The sequence below is a fragment of the Vigna angularis genome, chromosome 1 (assembly GCF_016808095.1).
Source record: "Vigna angularis cultivar LongXiaoDou No.4 chromosome 1, ASM1680809v1, whole genome shotgun sequence".
Classification (NCBI taxonomy): domain Eukaryota; kingdom Viridiplantae; phylum Streptophyta; class Magnoliopsida; order Fabales; family Fabaceae; genus Vigna; species Vigna angularis.
The window spans coordinates 27901409-27922411 of NC_068970.1; the positions used below are offsets into that span (position 1 = coordinate 27901409).

The following is a 21003-nucleotide window of genomic DNA, read 5'->3' on the forward strand; positions in this document are numbered from 1 at the left end:
TCCCATATTTATTTCTAAGTTTCACTACCTAAGACCCCTTCTTTTTAAGCTTAAAGTCTAAGTAACTTAATTTCTACTCTTACCACCACTTTAATTATGTTTCAAACAATGAAAGATCCTCATCACACACAAACAACATAGTATAAAACAACAAATTCATCTCCATATCAATTACGCTAACACCATATCATAAAAACACAAATTTCACATACGTCAACTTTACTCCAACCCCAATTTCTACTAAAACGTCTAAAATTTATAAAATTACAAAATTTACACTACAAATACAATTAAGACAAGGTCTAGCTTTCCTTACCTTACAAAAAACAACCTTAACCCACAAAAACGTCCCGCTGGTCGCTTAAAACATAAGAAATTCCTAAACGGACCAAAAAATTCACCAAGAGCAAAATTGAAACAGACAGAGTTTTTAGAACTCTAAATTCACCAAGAGCAACAAAAGATAACTCAATGATACATGCATAACAACTCTATACATGATAATTGACCGAAGCAAAGAGGACAGAAAAACAAGTAGAAACTTACTTGCTCTAAAACATAAATTGATCGGTTGGATTTGTAAACCTTGACACTATGATCGTTTAGACACCTCCTGATCGTCAAACAAATGACTTAGGAGCGAGAACACTTATAAAGAAGGTAGATAACTCTAGAAAAGTGATTTCTAAAGAGATGATAGGTTTTAAAATAATAAAACTATTTATAACTAAACCATTTAATATTAAAATAACCGAGTCTCACTATATTTAAACTATCATCACTTCTAAATATCATTTTTTGGAATTTTACACTTTACTTACTCAAAGCACAACAAAAATTTTAGTAGAAGGTACGAAATTTGTCAAATACTTTAAACTTAATTAAAAATTAATTAAATTTATTAATCATAATAAACATATGTTTATACTTTTATGATAATAAAAAAATATAATTAAACAATTTTATATAATAATTATTGTAATGAAGAATAATATTAAACTATAAAAGAAAGTAAATATATAAAAGGAATTAATTATACAAATATTTTTTATTTGTATACATATAATAAAAATAATAAAAAGAGTCTTTATCTTTTATCATAATTATTTTATTTGTAGTTTATTGCAAATGATAAAATTTTTAAAAATAATTAACGCAAAAATATAATATTCATGTTCATCATTAGCCGTGGACTGTGAACAGGGCTAATGATGAAGCTTTACCAAAAGAATAGGCAACTATTGCATGCATCTACACCAATAGGATTAAACGACCGAAACAAACCTTAATCACAGTCCAATATTTTACTATAAATTCCGCTTCAAGAATTTGGTAAACTGAAAATAGAAAAACTTTAGAAGACAACCAACTCCTGCAACTACACACAGTGCCTTCACCAACTCCGCACCAACTTCAATAGCCATGTGTGTGGGCCCCGCCACTCTTTCACAATTCTCAATTATGACGTATTATCCAAGCAAAATAAATTCAATCCAAAAGCATAGTAACTGATAAATACTTTTGCTAAAACTACACTTCGATGGCCAAACCTTGAACATCATTAAAATATCCTAATTCATTAAAATGATGTTATAACCTATTTTTCATAAATGCAGAAAATCTCTCTACCAACAAAATAAACAAGACCTTAGCGGTCGTTATGAAGTGGAGCCTTAACCATGCTTGTACTAATAGACAGACCTCACCTACCCCGGACCGGACTCCAAACGGTTCAACCAAACACCAACGGTTCAACCAAACACCATTGTCCTTTTTTCCATTCATCCAACCGGTTCGAACCGGCCTTTTCATTCCTTATATTAACCTCCCTTCAGCACCACCACACCTTCAAGCTCAGATCAACTCATCAAGTCACTGAAAAAGGAGATTGAAAAGGAACCAAAAAATATTCCAATGGCAAACAACGGTGAACAAAATCAAACTGAAGCTGGAAGGCACCAGGAGGTTGGGCACAAGAGTCTTCTCCAGAGTGATGCTCTTTACCAGGTACACCCATTTGCATTCCTTTGCTTATATGTTTTTCCTAATTTTGCCCCCCAAATGTTTGTAACATATCAATTATGGGATCTTGACAAAATGGTTTTGGTTATGCTGTGTGCAGTATATTCTGGAGACCAGTGTCTACCCAAGAGAACCTGAATCCATGAAAGAATTGAGAGAGTTGACGGCAAAACACCCTTGGTATGTGTAATTCTCTGTTCAATTGACACCTATTGCTTGGTTTCTCTGCTCTGGATTTCTGAGTTTTTGAAAACAACAGGAACATCATGACTACCTCTGCTGACGAAGGACAATTCTTGAACATGCTCCTTAAGCTTATCAATGCCAAGAATACCATGGAAATTGGTGTCTACACTGGGTATTCACTGCTTGCCACCGCCCTCGCTATTCCTGATGATGGAAAGGTATAAAATCCAGAGGTTTGCACCACCAGTAATAAATCTATTTTTTCTCTAAAAAAAAAAAATTTCCGATAACCATTTTCTATGCAATTATAGCATAGTGAAGTGGGTATTCATTGATTTGGTCAAGTTTTGGGAAAGAGTAACTGAATATAGTATAAGGTTCGGATATAAGTGATATATAAATTTTGTTTATCTTTTTCACTAGCTTCAAACTTCAATCTAACCACAAACTCATTCATCAAATGGGTCCAGTTTTGGCATCACGTGATAAGAAAAAATGTCTAAACCATGGATTACTGCTTGTATTTGGCGCAGATCTTGGCCATGGACATTAACAGGGAGAATTACGAGCTGGGTTTACCTGTAATTAAAAAAGCTGGTGTTGACCACAAAATTGAATTCAGAGAAGGTCCTGCTCTTCCAGTTCTCGATGAGATGATTAAGGATGTAAGCTTTTTAATCTCTTATCCTCCCTGTCCCAATTGCAAGATGAAAAAGAAACATCGGTTGGAGGAGTGAAAAGAGGGTAACTGAGTAGTTATTGTGTGTTGGGAAATGCAGGAGAAGAACCATGGGAGCTATGATTTCATCTTTGTGGATGCGGACAAGGACAACTACATCAACTACCACAAAAGGTTGATTGAGCTTGTCAAAGTTGGAGGCTTGATCGGGTACGACAACACCCTATGGAACGGTTCTGTGGTGGCACCCCCTGATGCTCCTCTCAGGAAGTATGTTAGGTACTACAGGGACTTCGTGTTGGAGCTCAACAAGGCCTTGGCTGTGGACCCCAGAATCGAAATCTGCATGCTTCCGGTTGGTGATGGAATCACTCTCTGCCGCCGGATCAAGTGATTGCTTGTGTTGTTGCTTTGCTTCTTCTTCACACCTCATGATGATGATTGCTGTATTGATCATTGAGTTGCAGCTAATGGATTTAAAAGAAATCTATACTTTTCTTTTACTTTTCAGCAAAATATTTTCTGTCTGTATTTTTCTCTATTATTCATATGCAATTGCCAAGTGACTTTTCTCTTATTTGATGTATTGCCACCAATTTGGTTTATTGTGAAGCCAATGATTAGGAAATGATGCATATGTTGAGGAGAGGGTGGATCAAGAACTTCTGTTTCAAATAAAAAACTGTCGAAAGATTCATTTTCTTTAATTTTGGAATTCATTAATATGGCACTGTGTATCTTAAGTTCTCTGTACAGGTTTTTCACAAGAACTTTGGAAAATAAAATTAAAAAAAATTACAAGTTAATTTAATTTTTTTAAAGACTTCATGAAAAAATTCGTTGAAAGATCCATATACATGATTCTTTAAGTAATGATGACTACAGTTATTGTGATGAAGGTGGATCACCAAAAAATAATTGAAGAATTGAATAAATCTGAAATGAGAATTATAAGGACTGAATGAAGTATTGGCAAAATCAGTTCAACCAACTGCGCTGGTTTTCGCCAAGAGAGATAGAGATTAAATTTCTGATATATTAGCAGATTTAGGTTTTGTGAAGCAAGAGAAATGTTGCATAAATAGAAGAATCATTTTTCCAAGTGGATTCTTGTGGCAGAATATTGCCTCTTTATTGCATTGTCTAATATTATTGAATTAAATTTTCCACAATTGCGGTAAACAAAAGAAAAGGAAATAAAGGAGTATTGAATGAATTTAATTGTCCAATCATTTATATTTAACAATTGCTGAATTAACAATGCAAGAGAGAAGAAAAATGCTTCATTGTTAGAAATTATTTCCGGAATTTTTATTTTTGTTCACCTTTTGATTTCGCATTCTATATCTTTCCTACTTTCTATCAAACATATTCCTACCTGTTGGCCTCTTAGTTTTCAATTTCTTGTATTTCACTTTTTTTTTTCTTTTTCATAACTTCAGTTCTACCAAATACCACCAATATTAATTTATTTTGGTTAACTACCCTAATCACAGACAAATCAGATTGGGCACTCTATGTAAGGATTACACAATGTGACTATCTGATACCTTTCTCACAAGGTGTAAGGGTACATAAACATTCAATAGACGCATTTAATATTTCATATGCCACGAGTCAATTGGAAAAAATCCCTTTATGCTAAGGGAGACTAATTTAATAGCTTTGACAACATCTCAGTTGTTATGATTTATATATATATATATATATATATATATATATATATATATATATATATATATATATATATATATGTGTGTGTGTGTGTGTGTGTTTTTGTATAGTTTTTGTAAATATAAAAGTTAAATATAAAATACAAACATGTTTTCAACTTTTATTTTAACTTAATACTCAATAAATTTATTATATAATTAAACTTTTATTCTTAATGATTAAACTTGTAAGTACAATATAATTGCAGGGAAGACCCACTGGTGACTGTATTTTGTGTCTACAGAATTGTTTCACTATTTAATATATTGTATTCTTTCATATTATGTTGAACATATTTTCTAATTATTTAAAACAGTTAAAGTATATATGTAAAGTAAATATTGTAAAAAAGAACGTATTAACTGAAAGCATTATATATATATATATTATTAAAGTTTTCTTTAATTGAAAAATCAAATAAAGATCGATGTTTAATAGTTTAATAGTTATTAACATATATATAAATAACAAAAATAATGTGTAACAATTGAGTTTAAGTAAATTTAATAAATAAAAATCATAATTTACTTTTCAAGTAGTCTCTTTAATTTTTTTTAGAACACATAGTTCATAATTTCTTGAGTTTTAAAAACTATAAATAAAAACTTAATATTGTGATTTACTTATAACACACTTAATAAATTTAGCACACATGCATATACACAAACGGGCACACCCCATTCTCATCCACCCACCCATTTTAAGCTTATTTTCCTAAAAATGGAAATAAATTTCTATGTTATTTTTTTATTACTAATTTTATCTTTTTGTAATTTTTAGTTATTTATTCATTTAATAAATTTTTAAAAAACTTTATGCTTAAAATATTTATTTGTTAAAAAATAGTTGATTTTTAAAATAAATAAATAATTATTTTTTTTAATATGTGTCCTTAAATACTAGTGATTTACTTTAATATCCATACAAGCATTTCAAAAATTAGATTTTTAATCATTTGATATTTTTATTTATTTATTTATTTATATTATCTTGCTGCCGTATATAAAATTTATTTTATTTTTTATCTATTTATTTTATTTTTAAATTGATTTGCCTCAAAATGGAAATACATTTCTATACTATTTTTCATTATTAATTGTAATATTTTATAATTTCTTATTACTTACTCATTTAATAAATTATTACATAATAATATAAAAAGTGATAATTATTTTTTATACTATTTTTTTCATTTTTAATTTTATCCTTTTATAATTTTTAATTACTTCATCATTTAATAAATTATTAAATAGTAACTTAAATTTAAGGTTTTAATTATTTTTCTATCTATTTTTTAAAGTGTCACTTTATTTTTCTATCCATTTAATTTATTTTATGCTAATTTACCATACAAGTGAAAATATATTTTAATTCTATCATTTAATATATAATAAATTATTAACGCTAGAGAGATGATATTCCTTATCCAAAATATAAAATAATTGAGAAGGAGTGAGTGTAATTTAAAGCATCTAGACATTTAGAGGACTCATATATGTATATTTATTAATATTTTGTTGTAGTTATACAAGACATTAATTTGTGATTTAAACTTATTAATTTTTATGGTTTCATAGGAAAAAAAAGATAGTCATCCAGCAGACATAAAGACTTAATGATGCATCACACATACTCCCACATGGTGGTTATGCATTATTAGAAAAAGAATATTAAAGACACTAGTGTTGAGGCTTTAAGTCTTGAGTCACCTGACTTAGTACCTCCATCAGCTAAGTATGAATTATGGAAGGTTACACGGACTAAGTCTGATGGTCAAATGACATCTCAGACGACTCAAGTTATATCACAAAGAATTGTAGGTAGACACTCTTAACCCATTATCATAGTTCATATCAATTTTATGTAACAAACCTTTTTATGTATCAAAGTTCATTATGATATGCAGGATGAGTTAGTTGAGAAACAAACTTAGGGTACATTTGTGGGCCAAGGTAGAGAGGACATCCTAGCAGCAACCATAGATCGGCTAGACCACCCAAATCATGGGTGTGTCGTTAGATGATCTATTGGACTGAGAAACTACTTTGGCCCTAAACCAAAAAGGACAGACGCCTTGAGTTAGGAGGCGTTGAGGAAGTTGGAGCAACAGATGGAGCTCCAAATGGAGGAAAAATTCAATGAGCTCATGAGCATTGTCATGGAATGCCTCGAACAACAAGAGCAATATCACAAGCTTCTTAAAGAAAAAATTTAGATGATGTTGTAACAAAAGAGGGAGGACATCCCCACAGAAGATCTAACCATACGTCGTGTGAGTACCAAAAGCTCATGCCCTACTGCAAATCCTATTGATTACAGTTGTTAGTATGAGCTTTTGGTTAATGAAGATCCTCCGCACGTAGTGATCGTGGGATGACAGATTGCAGGAGGACAAACCATTCATGGTGATCTTTTATTGTCCACCCATGCGCGGGTAACAATTCATGAAGTCAAAGACCCCATGCTCAAGTGCTTGTGCCAACTTCTGAAATACAATTCGTGGGGAAGGCCTTAGGCACGTTTATAGCTTGGCCTAAGGTTATGATCATGCCATATTTTAGCCCACTAGCGATATTATATTGTTATTCTTAGTATTTTAATGTTCAAGTTATAAATAAATGATTCATAAATTTTATAAATGTTTTTTTTAGTTCTACCGTCTTGACAAACAGCTAATGGCTAAACTTGTAAGCCATGAAGATGATACGATAGCAGAAGATGGTCATGATCCTCTAGCCAAGTTGATGAAAAAAATACACAAGTTGAATAAAGAATCGATAGAGCTAGAGTGGGAGTTAAGAGTATTTGGCCTCTAGTATCATGTGCCATTCTATATTATTCTAAATGATGCACTAGAGGTCGTTAGTGGAGAAATAATGTTAAACATTTCAATCATACAACTATGGTACATGTAAGATTTTTAATTGTCTTTCACTTTTTAAAAATTCAAATTATTACTTTTTAATATATACTTAACTTTATTGTTATAGGTACATGGACATTATCATAGTGGATCAAGGTCGGGCAACCATGTAAGGCTTTTTTCAACCTCAAGTCATTCAACCATCTGAAAACACACTAGAATACAAGCAATTATATATGCAAACATCGATGAATGAGTCTAAAAGAGAGTTGTATATCGCGTTATACATTGATGGGTATGTGTTACTCAATATTGTCCACTTTTATCAACATTTAATTAATAGATTCACTATTTTTTGGTACATGATAGGGGCCATTAGCAAATGACTCTGATCATACCAAGACAAGCCCAAGTTGATGGTTTTGTTCCCTACATAAATAGATGAAATCTGACTTGAAATATTTGTTACAAACGTAAGTATTATATTATTTCATATCAATTCACTCTGATATTATATTAACTTATGTTTCAAAATTTTTTAGAGTTATGGGTAGGCCCAAATTAAAGCAAATTGAAATAATATATCCTAAGGTTGACATTCATTGATATTTAACTTATTAATTTTTGTATGTGAAATTTAGACCATCATACTTAGAGCTGTCAAAACAAGCCACCTGGCCAGACCCGGCCCAGCCTACCACGGGTTGGTCACTTAGTGAACCAACCCAACCCAGCTCATTTATTAGTGAGTCAGAAAAATTCAAACTCGGCCCGACCCACCACGAGTTGGTGGGTAAACGGGTTGGCTCACTGGCTCACTTAATTACAATTTTTTTAAAATAAAAAAATTACAAACTTTCTATAATTCAAATATAAACAAATTTCACTTCTAACATGTATGTTTAATTAATTTTGAAAATAAGAAACTTAAATAATTTTTTCAAGCAAAAACAAAATAATAACTATTTTTTTATAAAATTAAATTAAATTTTAATAAAATTAAATTTTAATAAAATTAAATTTTAATAAAATAAAATTAGGTAGGTGGGTTGGTTGGCCAACCTGGTCCACCACGGGTTCAACCTGCATGAGCCTGGTTTAAATGAGCCGAATTGAAATCTGACCCAGCATAAAAAAATACATTTTTTTTCAAACCCAACCCAGCTCAAACCCGTGGTGGGCCGGGTTGGCCCGTGGGTTGTGACCCATTTTGACCGCTCTAATCATACTATTTTGTTTGTCATGTTTAGTGTAAAAAGCAGAAAAATTTCTAGGCATGCGGGTGATACATAATGTCAAGGATGAAGACCATCATCCGAGTATGAATTAAAGATGATTGGACTAAGGTAATAATTTAGCTTTGAAATCTTACAAATCACATTCACTTTCAACATTAGAATGAAAATAATAGTAAAATTTTCTTGATTTTGCAGCGATCCAACAATCCATCTTTATTAACAGATGCCACAATTAGGAAGCTAAGGTAGGAATGGACATGATATCTTTTGAAAAGATGGAGTTAGGCTAAAATAGTTTACTTTAAGTTATTTTTTGTTTTAATATTGATAGCTTTAGTTTTTAGTTTTGATATAGTTTGAATTGTGAATAGATAAATTCTAGATATATCAATTGGAAATACTGATTTTCTAATTTTTAGGTGTGGTAAAATTAAAAAAAAATGAATCATTTATGTCGACCTATGCACTACTCAAGGTTAAAATGTATATTGACGTCAGCTTATACCATGGCCAACGTCAACTTACTTACAATGCAACTCTAGGAGAAAATATTCGTTGAGCGAAATTTATGTCGACTACCTATAAAGTCGATGTCAACTTCTCCCTTCCCATCCCATAGAAGCCACACCCATTAATCACCGCTAAGTGCAAGAGAATTGTGTTGAACTCCATATAACGCCACATGTTATAAGAGTTCGACATCAAGTAATATCGACTTTATAGACCAACGTTAATTTAACATTCTTGATATAATGTCGGCTTCGTATTAAACGTTAAAGACCAAAAACACCAACATCGAAACCCCTTTTTACACCAGTTATATATATATATTAAAAAATACTTAATCTTATTAATCTTATCATGATTTTATTTAATAATTTGTTAATATTTTTAATTAAATAAATTAACATAATTACATAAATATTAATAATAATTATTAAAAAATAATTTATAATATTAATAATTTAAATTATTGTATATTGTAACTTTTAATTGTGATAAAAATAGATTTTTTATATTAGTTTTGTTTTAAATTTTAATACTTTATAAAGAGGAAGTATTAAGAATTACTATATTGTTAATCTATACAATTTATAAGATTAGAAGTAGTTTATTTAACTCTATACATTTTATAATATTAAAAGTAATTTATTTGAACGAAATTTAATAATGTTAGATTTGGTTTGAAAATGATTTCATAAATATTTAATAAAAATTTAAAATCTAACAAAAATATTAATAAAATATTTATATTAATAATATTAATGTTAATTTTAAAAAATAGCAATATTTTATTTTAAAATAATTGGAAATTTAATTGAATAAAATAAATAAATATAAGAATAAATTAAATATAATTTACTGATACTTGAGAATATGAGTGCCACGTTATACGTCACAGACCTAAGACCTAACATCGAAAAATATTAAAAAAATAGAAAAAAAAATAAAGCAAATGAAAACTAAGGACTGATCCGTAAATATCTTTGATTATTTCAATATAATTTATCAAGCTGAATCCAAAGTCTCTGTTGAATCTTGGAACCTCACCTATAACATCCAGAATTAGTTGTTTGTTTTCTCGACTTCATTCCTGTATACTAAATCAAATTTCTTCTAGCATCATCCCAGTGCAGACTTCCGAAAACTTTTATCTGAACTACAGGTAGGATGTATTTCGAAAATTTTTAGAACTGATTTAGTATATTTTTAAATTTAATAAATCTTCATCTTTATATCAATTTTTACTCAATGTAAAATTTCCAATAATTTTCCCAAGAAACAGAAAGACTAACTTGATTCTAATATCACTTGTTAAATTTATTGAAAAAAAAATTCACAAAAAAACACAACACAATAAGAATCAAGCTCAATCACAAAAAAAAATTAATACCAATCTTAACTAAACTTTAAAACAATGAATTAATAAATCTATTCATTATATGGTGCTTAACTGTTTCATTTTTATTGAGATTTAAACTAATACTTAGATCCCAATAACTATATTTTAATATCGCGTCTTTGACCTTTCACCCTTCTGCTATAAAGATGTATTACTTAGCGTTGGATGTACAAGGAAATCTTTCATCAAGGGTACATAGATTCCAGCCACGTTTAACCGCTTAAAAGTATCAATCAAACTAGTAACTAAATGTAATTACCAGAACATTTAACTACAATAACTATGTTGTTAGGTATGTCTCATAGCATGCCTTCAACTTCCCTATTTCACAAAGAATTATTTTGAAAAAAACAATGCGCTATCAACAATTTTATTTTTCCCCTTTTAGCTAAATTTAAACAAGCACGCACAGAAGTGTTAAGTGTTAACTACAGCACAGTTGCGTCATGACGAGGTGTTATAACTACCCAAAATAGGTGGAGTATACATGAGATTCACGAACCTCGTCTGCCCGATAGACTTCACCAACCTACAGTGGCCTTCCTACCTGAAAATACATTTCAGCCTACATGTTGATGATTTACACGCCTCAACCGTAGTCCAACATCTGCATCATGATCTTGTTGATTTAAGCCCGTACCAAGTAAAATAGTGTCCTGCAATTCTGTAGAAGTTGCTGCTTCATTTGCTTTCTCAACATGTTCTCCGTAGTTATGCAATCTTCGGCCAATGAGATACCGGTCATCGCGTATTGAGTTATGAAGATTTGTGAACCAGACATGGAATCTTTTGGCACAGAAGCACAAGAAACTGAAACAGAGGCATCCCAACCATGCAAACCGATAGACAGCAGAATTGATCACCAACGGATACCCAAGCACTGGGAATACACCTTTGGCCAAAACATAAGGTACACATAATGCCGTCAACAACTTCATTATGATCGGAAGTACAATCTCCCGAAGGACCCAGAGACCTTGCAACCTGGAAAACCCATCCTCTCTCACCCTCTCAAATTTGACTCGCCAACTTTCATCCACCAAAGGCATCATGTGGTCCAACATAACCTAATGAAAGAACCAAGTCAACAATTTAAAAATACCAAATAGATACATTCAACTCAATCATGTAACAAACATTTGGGAGATATTTAATCATTTACAAACGGGATGTGCCAAATAAATTTCACACATAAAAGGACAGGGAAGAGCAAAAGGGGGCAACTCAAATTGTTAGTTTGTTAAGAAAAGGTTTCCCATCTTCGTCAGCTGAATGGAAATTGATCATCTGAAATTCGTACATGGTAACCAAACTAAGTCGTAGTTCATCAAACTAAATCTCCAAGTAAAAAGCTTTCCTCTGATTACAATTCCAAGAAACCAAGTAAACTCACCCAGATTTTCCCTCTAAACTCATTTCTCCAAATTCTATTCATTCTTACCAACCTACTATAAATCATTCAAAAATTCAGTATTTATCAACCCTTGCCAATTTAACCCCACCCCCCTAACTTCACAATACCCTATTATGTTTCTTTTTTAAGTCTACCAGAAAATGAAGAAAAAATACCATGTACCCAAAAAAAATTATATCAGAAATATGAAGAAATAACCAACCTTTAACCCCACAATGGTGTTAGCAACATCAATAAAACATGTCATTGGCATTATATACTAACTTCTTTGTGATTTGAAGCCAATACTTACATAACCAGTCCCAAATTCCCCAGCCCAGATTACAATGAGGTATGTTTAGGTTGTCAGCAACTAGCATAAAACTTGGTTAGTCTTTCGTGACAATAATAGATGAGGAAACAAACAAGAAAAAAACGTAACAAGTCTTAAACTAAGAGTGATTGGTTGGGGCTACATGAATCACATAATGCCATTGGGTTGAAAATAAACATATAGGAGAAATATTCCAGAAAATTGATACCATAAATACCGATTCAGCAGGATATAAATTTACCAGGAATAGTGTACAGCAGAAATAAGATTTTTTTCTTATTTTTTACACAAAAAGTAGGTTTTCCACATCACATCAATCATAATATATTTTGTACATACCATTCAGTATTTAATAAACTTGTTAAAGTTTTGTACCAGAAAAATTAAAGCCAGGAAAAAAGCTGATAGTAAAAGGAAACAAACTCACCAATCTAGTCCATATCTTCAGAAATATAAGGCCTAATGCCCAGTCTTGATAAAGGAGGAATACTGGACTTTCATCCACAGGAACTCTCATTGGCACAATCACCAAAAGCTCAAAGAGAAGACCAATTAGCACTGGGATAATGAATATCTGATAAAACATAGGAATTAATATACTTACAAGCAAATACAGATATATGCAAAATCAAATGACCAGCTTCAGTAACACAGTGATTAGCAAGAGGATCATCCTTACCCATATAGACAGAAGTGCAGAACTCTTCACCAGAATGCCACACCATTTCCATACTTGGCCAAACAAAACAGAAGCTCTCCTTTTTCTTATCTGTTCAATTGAGTATCTAACTCCAGCAACAGCAGTCCAGATTACATAGCTTCCAATGATAAATGCATACAGATCTGTGAAAAGAAATAAGGTCATAAACACATGCAAAGTTTGAAAACCTAGTTCAATCATTTACATACCATTGCATTTAATCCCATGAGTTATGGGAAGGCGAGGAATAAAATTGAAAAGTGCCCGGCCTAGAGAAATTGGTACAACTATCAGAGCAGAGTTGAAGAGCAGGAGTGTCATCCAAGCAATCACCAGCAGAAGAACAATGCGAAGCACAAAGGCATAACTGCTAAAGCCATAGCAAAATATTTAATTAGATGGTGACATGGTAACTAACAACAGCTAAAACAAGCATATGTAAAGAAACTGATGAGTCTGCTAGATTCGTTTCTTGTATTGAGTTAACTAAAAAAATTGGGAGAATGAAATATAAGATAATTCATAAATGATAGTTGTAGGATTTCCATTAGAAGGGAACTCACTCGGAGTCCGATTGCTCATCATTCTCATAATCCTCTACAGCATTCAGTTCTCCAACTGTACTAACGGCCCTGTTCAAATTATCACCTGCAAATGGCATCAAGCCCAGATCATGCACTCCAGCTTGTACTACTTGTAGCCTTTCTTGCCTACCTGGCTCTCCATTTCCATTATCTTGATTTACACTGTCATCAGGTCTAGGCAGTAAGAAATCAATCAAACCAAGAGCCCAACCAACAGCAGTAAACCAATAGCGCAGTAGGGATTTTATAGTTGTCCTCAATTTAAAATGCTCAATAGCAAATGGGATACAAATCTGAAAGAGAAGCATGTCAGCTGGAATTTCGGTGAACGGATCAGATACCCTGCAAAAACATTCATATTCACAATTTAAAACTGTGATACAATATCCATGGAAACTACCAAAATTGATGAAGGGGCTAGCTTACGATATGTCAAGTGGGAAAATGGAAGGTGCCATCCGCATGGCAAGTTTGACAGGCAAGAATACCAGCATCACAATCAGACTCCCATAAACTGCAACAGATAATAAAACCCTGCGAGCATGTTTGTGCACAGGATCATCTATAAGATCACGAAATGGATTATAGTTTGGATCTGCAGGGTCCCGAAGGAAGTACAAAACTCCATTACGTAAAACCTGTCATTGCAAACAAATAAATCATGTGAAACGGTGAATAACAATATAAGCAGGACTTTAAAAACTATATCGTGTGACAAGAAGTTACCCCTCTAAGAAGGCTGACAAATATGCTAATCTGTAGCATGTACACAATCCCAACAACCCAATGAACCAATGAGCTTGCTAAAGGGGATGCAGAGAAGAACTGAACTCTGTGAACCATTGTCTTCCCAAACATCTGAATGGTACAAACATCAAGCCACCACCCACACATCAAAGGAAATACCCCAAGCTCAATTATTAAGAGGAAAGCAACCTTAACCATGGTCATCAAATGCTTCATTGCTGCCAAAAACTGCCTGAAGAGGGATGGTATTGTCTCTGCAATAGAAGCAATGCCATAAAACCTTCCCATGGTCAAAGGCTCACCCTTTGTGTAACGAATTAAAGCAACAATCCCAAAGTAGCAGAAAATTAGAGTAAGTATAAAAACATATCCAATAGCTAGAGTAGTAACATCAGAAAGCCTTGAGGTTCCAATCGAGCCTCCTTTCAAGATAACAGCTGAGGCAGATGTTATGTTGTTTGACATTTCACTCAACTCACTAGCATTCGCTTTCACCATTTCTGCAACCTGACCAATTGTCCCGCTTTCTTGAGTTTCAGATGACAAGTTTTTAACAGCTGTTAATGCATTCTTTAATGTAATATTTGCCAGAGAAAGAGATGTGTCTGCAATTGGGGCCACAGCTGACAACACAGGACCACTAGCAGTTGAGAAGAACCAGGATAGGTAATGGAGTATGATACGACCCAATGAGAATGGCACAAAGATTACAACACCAAGGAAAATCATATTGCTCGCCAGCACCTGCTTAGAGAAAATAAATTCAGTTTGAAGTAAGAAATGTGACAAGTAGCAAATTCATTTTTCCAGAGAACAAAAAAAAAACGATTTCATACAAAATTAATCAGAAAAAGCAACAATTTAAAAAGCATAAGAATTTCTTCGGTCAACAATATACAATGAACCCTAGACATAGGTAAATAATCAGAGAAAAATTTATTTTCAGTTAAATATAATAAAATTTAGACTACAAACAATAGCATCAACAGAATGATCAATCAACATAAGGAAAATAAAGTGAACTACAAATTCTTTCTTTAGTGATAAAAAATTCATGCCACATTTGATTGAGTGAACAAACTCATCAAACAAATAGAATTTAAATCCAACTCAATCTTATAAAGCAACTTATGAGATTAAGTTTGCACCCACTTATATGCTATAATTTGATTATATCTCTAGTTAATGTAAGATCTCCAACACACCCCTCACACCGAGAACTGAACATCTAGAGCATGAGGAATCAAATAATGGATGGCATGATAGGCTATATCGTATCTTAAGAAAGTAAAATCTAAATCTAACTCAATCTTTATAAGGTAAGATTTTCACCTACTTATATATTGAGACTTGGTCATATCTCTAGTTAACATAAGATCTCCAACAGAACCATTGAAAATCATGCGATTACAAGTTCCTAAGTACTTAATACTTATAATTAATATTAAGGAGACAACAAATTTTAACCAGCTTATATCATATAAAATCCTTTCATCTACATGGAATTACAAAAGTTAATTATCAAGGGTACATCTCATTCATTACCCCAAAGAAGCAGACCAAGAAGATCATGTCTGCATATATAATATAAATAATACTTGAGTAGACAGTAGAGCTTGTCTACCTCAATAATCTAATACATTTTGATAAACACTTACTAAGTAATGGAATTTAGTAATTTATTAAAATTCATTAAATCAGAAGTTATTTAAAAATCAGTTAGACTTACAGTAAATGCATTTTCAACCAAATGAAAAACTGGACCCTGCATGCCAACAAGTTCATCAAAGGGAACATCTTCTGCTCCATCAGCATCATCCAGACCATCAAACATCTGTTCAACATGTGCCTCAAGTCGTGCAGCTTGCATCTCCCACCGTGCAGCAACATTTTCAGCATTTCTCCTAATTACTTGGCCTGCACCTGCAATTCCTTGTGCTCCACCAGCATCTTCACCATTTCCATCACCATTTGCATTTCGATTAGCTTGTACAGGTGGTCTTCTAGCCATTCGAGCACCATTTCTGTCCACTTCATCTTCTCTATCAGCATCCTGACCCCCAATTTCTCGCAAATGCCTAAAGTAATCTCTCAAAGAAGTGGCCCCAAGAAAAATGAAGACAATGCTTGCAGAAAGTAGAAAACCATGGAGGCAATCAGTCAAGATAACAGCTGTCGATAAATGGCTTAAGAATAACCTCTGGGCTTCACCTAAACTCCTCACAAAAGCTAACCGCCATATCCAGAATGTTATGAAAGGTATAATTAAGAGCCACACAGATAGCACAAAACTCAGGCGCAAAAAGAATTGAAGAACATGACATGCTTTCATTGCCATTCCAACCACAAACTCTTGAAAAGGTAACCTAGTTGGGGCATTCTCAGCATAAACAGGAGAGAATGAAAATGCATGCTTGCAGACCTGCAGCACATATGAAGCACATTTATAAGAAAAAAAAAATCCCAATAAGAAACAGGTCCCAATAAGAAACAGGTACATAAAAATGGTGCAAGGAGGGGTTAATTTACTTTTGACAGATTTTGGAATAAAAAACCTACCATTTAACATAGCATTTGCATAATTTACAAAAACAAATCTATAGCGTGCTTAATAAACTCTTGTAAGAGTAAGAACAAGGATGATTATTTTTTATTCTCTTTTTGTTGATGCTATCAAATTCAAAATTGCAAATTGTTGTGCCTCAGCAACCGACTTTAGCTTTCAACTATAACCATTAGGCATAAACAGGTATAATACATTCCTAGCATTAGCCGTTCAATATTTTAACATGAAGAGAAAATCTAACATATGGCAGCCCTATTTGGTTTCCACTTTCCATCATCCTTAGCAAAAAAATGACAAATTAAGAAATTTTTCGATCTTTAACTTCATCACTGGAAAACTTATTCCTGCACAAGTTACCGTAATTCATTCATCAATCAGAAGCAGTACAAAATACACGCTACTCTGCGATAAAAATAACTAATACGACGTCGTTTACACAAGAACAAGTCCCAAACACAAAAAAATTCGGATCAGAAATCCAATAAAAACATGTTAATTCACGTTGAAGATCAGATAGGGTAAAACCTCGCATTGGCGCGCGTTGCTGTGATTAAGCCACTGAAGGAGACAATCCTGGTGCACAAACTTGATGCTCCCGCTGCAAGCGCACGGATACCGGAGTGGATTCTCGGCGTCGCCAGGGTTCCGGCAAATCCGGCATACGTCCTCTTCCTCCTCCTCCTCGTCATCGTACTTGGCTGGCACGGCTGCCGTCCCCGTCGCCGAAGAGGTAGACTCGATCTCCTTTCCCTTGGGACCGCGCGGCGACGAAGCGGAGGAGGAGGAAGAGGAGGAGGAAGGGGAAGACGACGACGGGGAATTGGCGAGTGTCTCGACGGGGATGGGACCTCCGTCAAGGGAAGGAGGTGGTTCGTGGGCGATCTCCATGACGGTTTGGACCGAAACGGCCGGGGACCGAGTCGGCGGTGAGTCAGGGCGGGTCAGGGAGAAAGTCGGTGAGGGCGAGAAAATGAAGGGAGAGAAAAAAGGGAGAGAGAGATGAGAGAAAATGGAGAGTGATTGAAGATTTTGCCGTGGAGATTTAGGGTTTTCCCGAGATTGCCCTCGTTTGGTGGTTATAGTATATTACGCCAATGTGTAGGTGTTGGGTGACGTATATGGTCATGTGGGTTTTGGATCACGTGGCATCGTCTGATTTGTTCTACCTGTTTTATAGTAATACTCTACGCCAAAATCTATGTATGAAAATACTAATTACTAACTATTCCAATATCATTAAAACTATGTTTTGACTTTAGGTTGATTTTCTTCAGATAACGATTAATATTTAATATTGAATGAATCTTATATTGTTTTAAAATATGCTTTAATTATTGTATTTTCTGTTCAAGTATTGGTGTGAAATATTAATTTTGACAACTAATTGTAGCTATAACTTTATTGATTAGGACTACCTTCATTGAATTTTTGTTGTTGTTATATTGAATTTTTGTTTACCAATTTTGATTATGGTAAAATTACATATTAAAAGAATGTCATGTTTTCGAAATGTTAAAGAATTAATTTCACAATTAAAAATTAGAGAGGTATCAAAACCAAATTTGATTTAAAATATAAAAAATCTATGGAGTTAATAAAAGGTACATGTAGAGAATTGAAAGTGAGAGAGTGAAAACAGAACAAATTAAATAAAAAATGAAATTGTATGAAATGAAATATATAAATATAAAACATAAACAATAAAATATTATTTATTATTCATATTTTATTTATTTATTTATTTTATTATAATAGGGAATATAAATATTAATAAAAGTTAATAGCACAATTAATTACGACTTTTAATTACAATATAAATGTTATAAATATTAATAAATATTAATAAATACATAATATATGGAAACTATACCATCAATTATATTATAAATACCTTATTAATATTTATGACATAATTGATTATATTTTAAACACAAATTTATTATTAAATAGATTGTAAACACAGATTTATAATTGATTAAATACAACTTATTATGTTTTGTATTTTTAAATTAATTTATTTACTTCCTGTTGTATTGGAAGAAGGTTATATTACTGCTTTTATGTATTGTTTAATGGCTTTATTTAGAAAATATGAAAATTTACTTTAATGAATTATTTATAAGATTATTTATTTTATTTTTTCCAGTGTTAGTTTATATATCTATACATCACATGATGATAATATATAAATGAGTGAAAATAATTAATGTCATCTTAAACGTAATATAATAAATAAAAGGAACAATCTTTTAAGTAACTTCTTTTTGTTTATATATTTGTTACGGTAGCATGGGTCCCTTAGTTTAAAATTTCTCTATAATTTTGCAATTAACATTAGATATTTAAATCACGGGATTTATAAACAGCTTTGGGGCGTGTGTTTTGTGGTTAAACATTGTTATAGTGTTCAGATTCTTCTTTTTTATGGAGAAACCATGAGCATGATTTTATTTTTATTACATATTTGTTCGGTAGTTATTTCGTGTAATTCTCTGCATGCACTTCCTCTCTTTAAATTTCTGAGTTTTCCTTTTCTCCACCTTCTGTCTACAAATTCTCTCTAGAAATTCTCACATTTTCTTCATCTGATCATCAATCAGGTCGTGCCTGAGCTTTCCTGGTGCCAAGAGCTTCTCTTTTCATCGATTAAGTTGTTGTTTTGGAGTTGGTAAGTTCAATTCCTTCGTCCTTTGAGGTTCCTACATTTTCTGTTACATGCAAGCACTGTTCAGCTTGCATGTGTTCATCAACTACTCCTTTGAATCTGTTTTCTGTCTTGATCCTCTGGTTGGTTCCTTTTCACCGATCAGAAATTTGTAGGCTGCCTTAGAAGTTAGTCACTTGCGGGTTAGGCAAGACGGTGGAAGTATAAAATTTGTTTGGTTCATTCGAGGTAAGGGAAGCTAAATAATTTAACTTGTATGTTTATATGTTTGTAATGAATTGTATGATTGATTGAAATGCATGTTGATTTTTTGTTTTCGAATGAATGTGAGGACTGAACTCTGTGAACTGGACTTGGGGAGTATTATGCAGAAAAAGTGTTCGACCAGTGTCAATTTGAGGAAGTGAGAGAGTGAAAATGAGAGTTTGAGGTTGGGAGTGATTTTTGGCAATGAGTTTGAACAAGTGCATTGTGACCTATTAGAATCATTAAGTTAGCCAAAAATGTATAAAAGTGGTATATTCTGGTGTTCTTCGTAATTCTGTAAAAATTCTGCAGAACGCGGAGTGTGCACAGTTGGTCGTTCGGTCTTAGTCAAGCGCTCGGTCTTATACTAGCAGTATGCTAGTGTTAGCGCTCAGTCTTATACTAGCAGTTATGCTAGTGTTAGCGTTCGGTCTTATACTAGCATTTACGTTAGTATTAACGCTCGGTCTTATACTAGCATTTATGCTAGTGTTAGCGCTCAGTCTTATACTAGCATTTATGCTAGTGTTAGCGCTCCGTCTTATACTAGCATTTATGTTAGTATTAACGCTCAGTCTTATACTAGCATTTATGCTAGTGTTAGCGCTCGGTCTTATACTAGCATTTATGTTAGTGTTAGCGCTCGGTCTTACACTAGCATTTATGTTAGTGTTAGTGCTCGGTCTTATACTAACAGTTATGCTAGTGTTAGCGCTCGGTCTTATACTAGCAGTTATGCTAGTGTTAGCGTTCGGTCTTATACTAGCAGTTATGCTAGTGTTAGCGCTCGGTTTTATACTAACATTCGGTTTAGTCTTGATATTCAACTTAGTTTTAGTACTCAATTTTAATATAGTGTTAGACTTTCCCTAGTAGTCAACCTTCGTCAGTGTTCGGTAAATTGTTAGGTCTTGTTTGTGATAGACTATTTGGTCTTGTCATGGGGAGGTGAGAAACTGTTCGGTCTCCAAAGTTCACAGGGTTTTCAGTGTTATGAGTGAGTATATGATTGGTGAATGACATGCTACGTTAATTGATGGGGATTTATGTTTTCAAGTAATATGGAAGAGAATTCCAAGGAGGAATGTCTCGTGGATGGTATTTGAATTATAAAGTATGAATGTGGGTATCGTGCTAAGCTGGCGTTTATCCTGATATTCTGTG

The 21003-nt window shown here is 32.8% G+C and overlaps 2 protein-coding genes across 5 annotated transcripts; one reads left to right on the top strand and one right to left on the bottom strand.

Moving 5' to 3' along the window:
• Positions 1-1823: 1823 nt before the first annotated feature.
• On the top strand, positions 1824-3594 carry LOC108343562 (caffeoyl-CoA O-methyltransferase). Its single transcript, XM_017581916.2, has 5 exons — positions 1824-2007; positions 2123-2202; positions 2282-2426; positions 2742-2873; positions 2988-3594. The coding sequence occupies exons 1-5, from the start codon at positions 1915-1917 to the stop codon at positions 3279-3281; spliced, it is 744 nt and encodes a 247-aa protein (XP_017437405.1). The 5' UTR covers positions 1824-1914; the 3' UTR covers positions 3282-3594.
• A 7349-nt stretch (positions 3595-10943) lies between these two features.
• Positions 10944-17988, bottom strand: LOC108342899 (probable E3 ubiquitin ligase SUD1). 4 transcript variants are annotated; one of them, XM_052871521.1, is made up of 9 exons: positions 17454-17988; positions 16092-16784; positions 14342-15109; positions 14042-14253; positions 13595-13957; positions 13241-13398; positions 13011-13174; positions 12759-12905; positions 10944-11671 (listed from the first exon to the last, which is right to left on the bottom strand). In XM_052871521.1, the coding sequence occupies exons 1-9, from the start codon at positions 17814-17816 to the stop codon at positions 11165-11167; spliced, it is 3375 nt and encodes a 1124-aa protein (XP_052727481.1). In that variant the 5' UTR covers positions 17817-17988; the 3' UTR covers positions 10944-11164. The 4 variants fall into 4 exon arrangements, with proteins under 4 accessions (XP_052727481.1, XP_052727480.1, XP_017436289.1 ...); XM_052871520.1 differs by having other exon boundaries at positions 13241-13401; XM_017580800.2 differs by having other exon boundaries at positions 14342-15106; positions 17454-17987.
• Positions 17989-21003: the final 3015 nt, after the last annotated feature.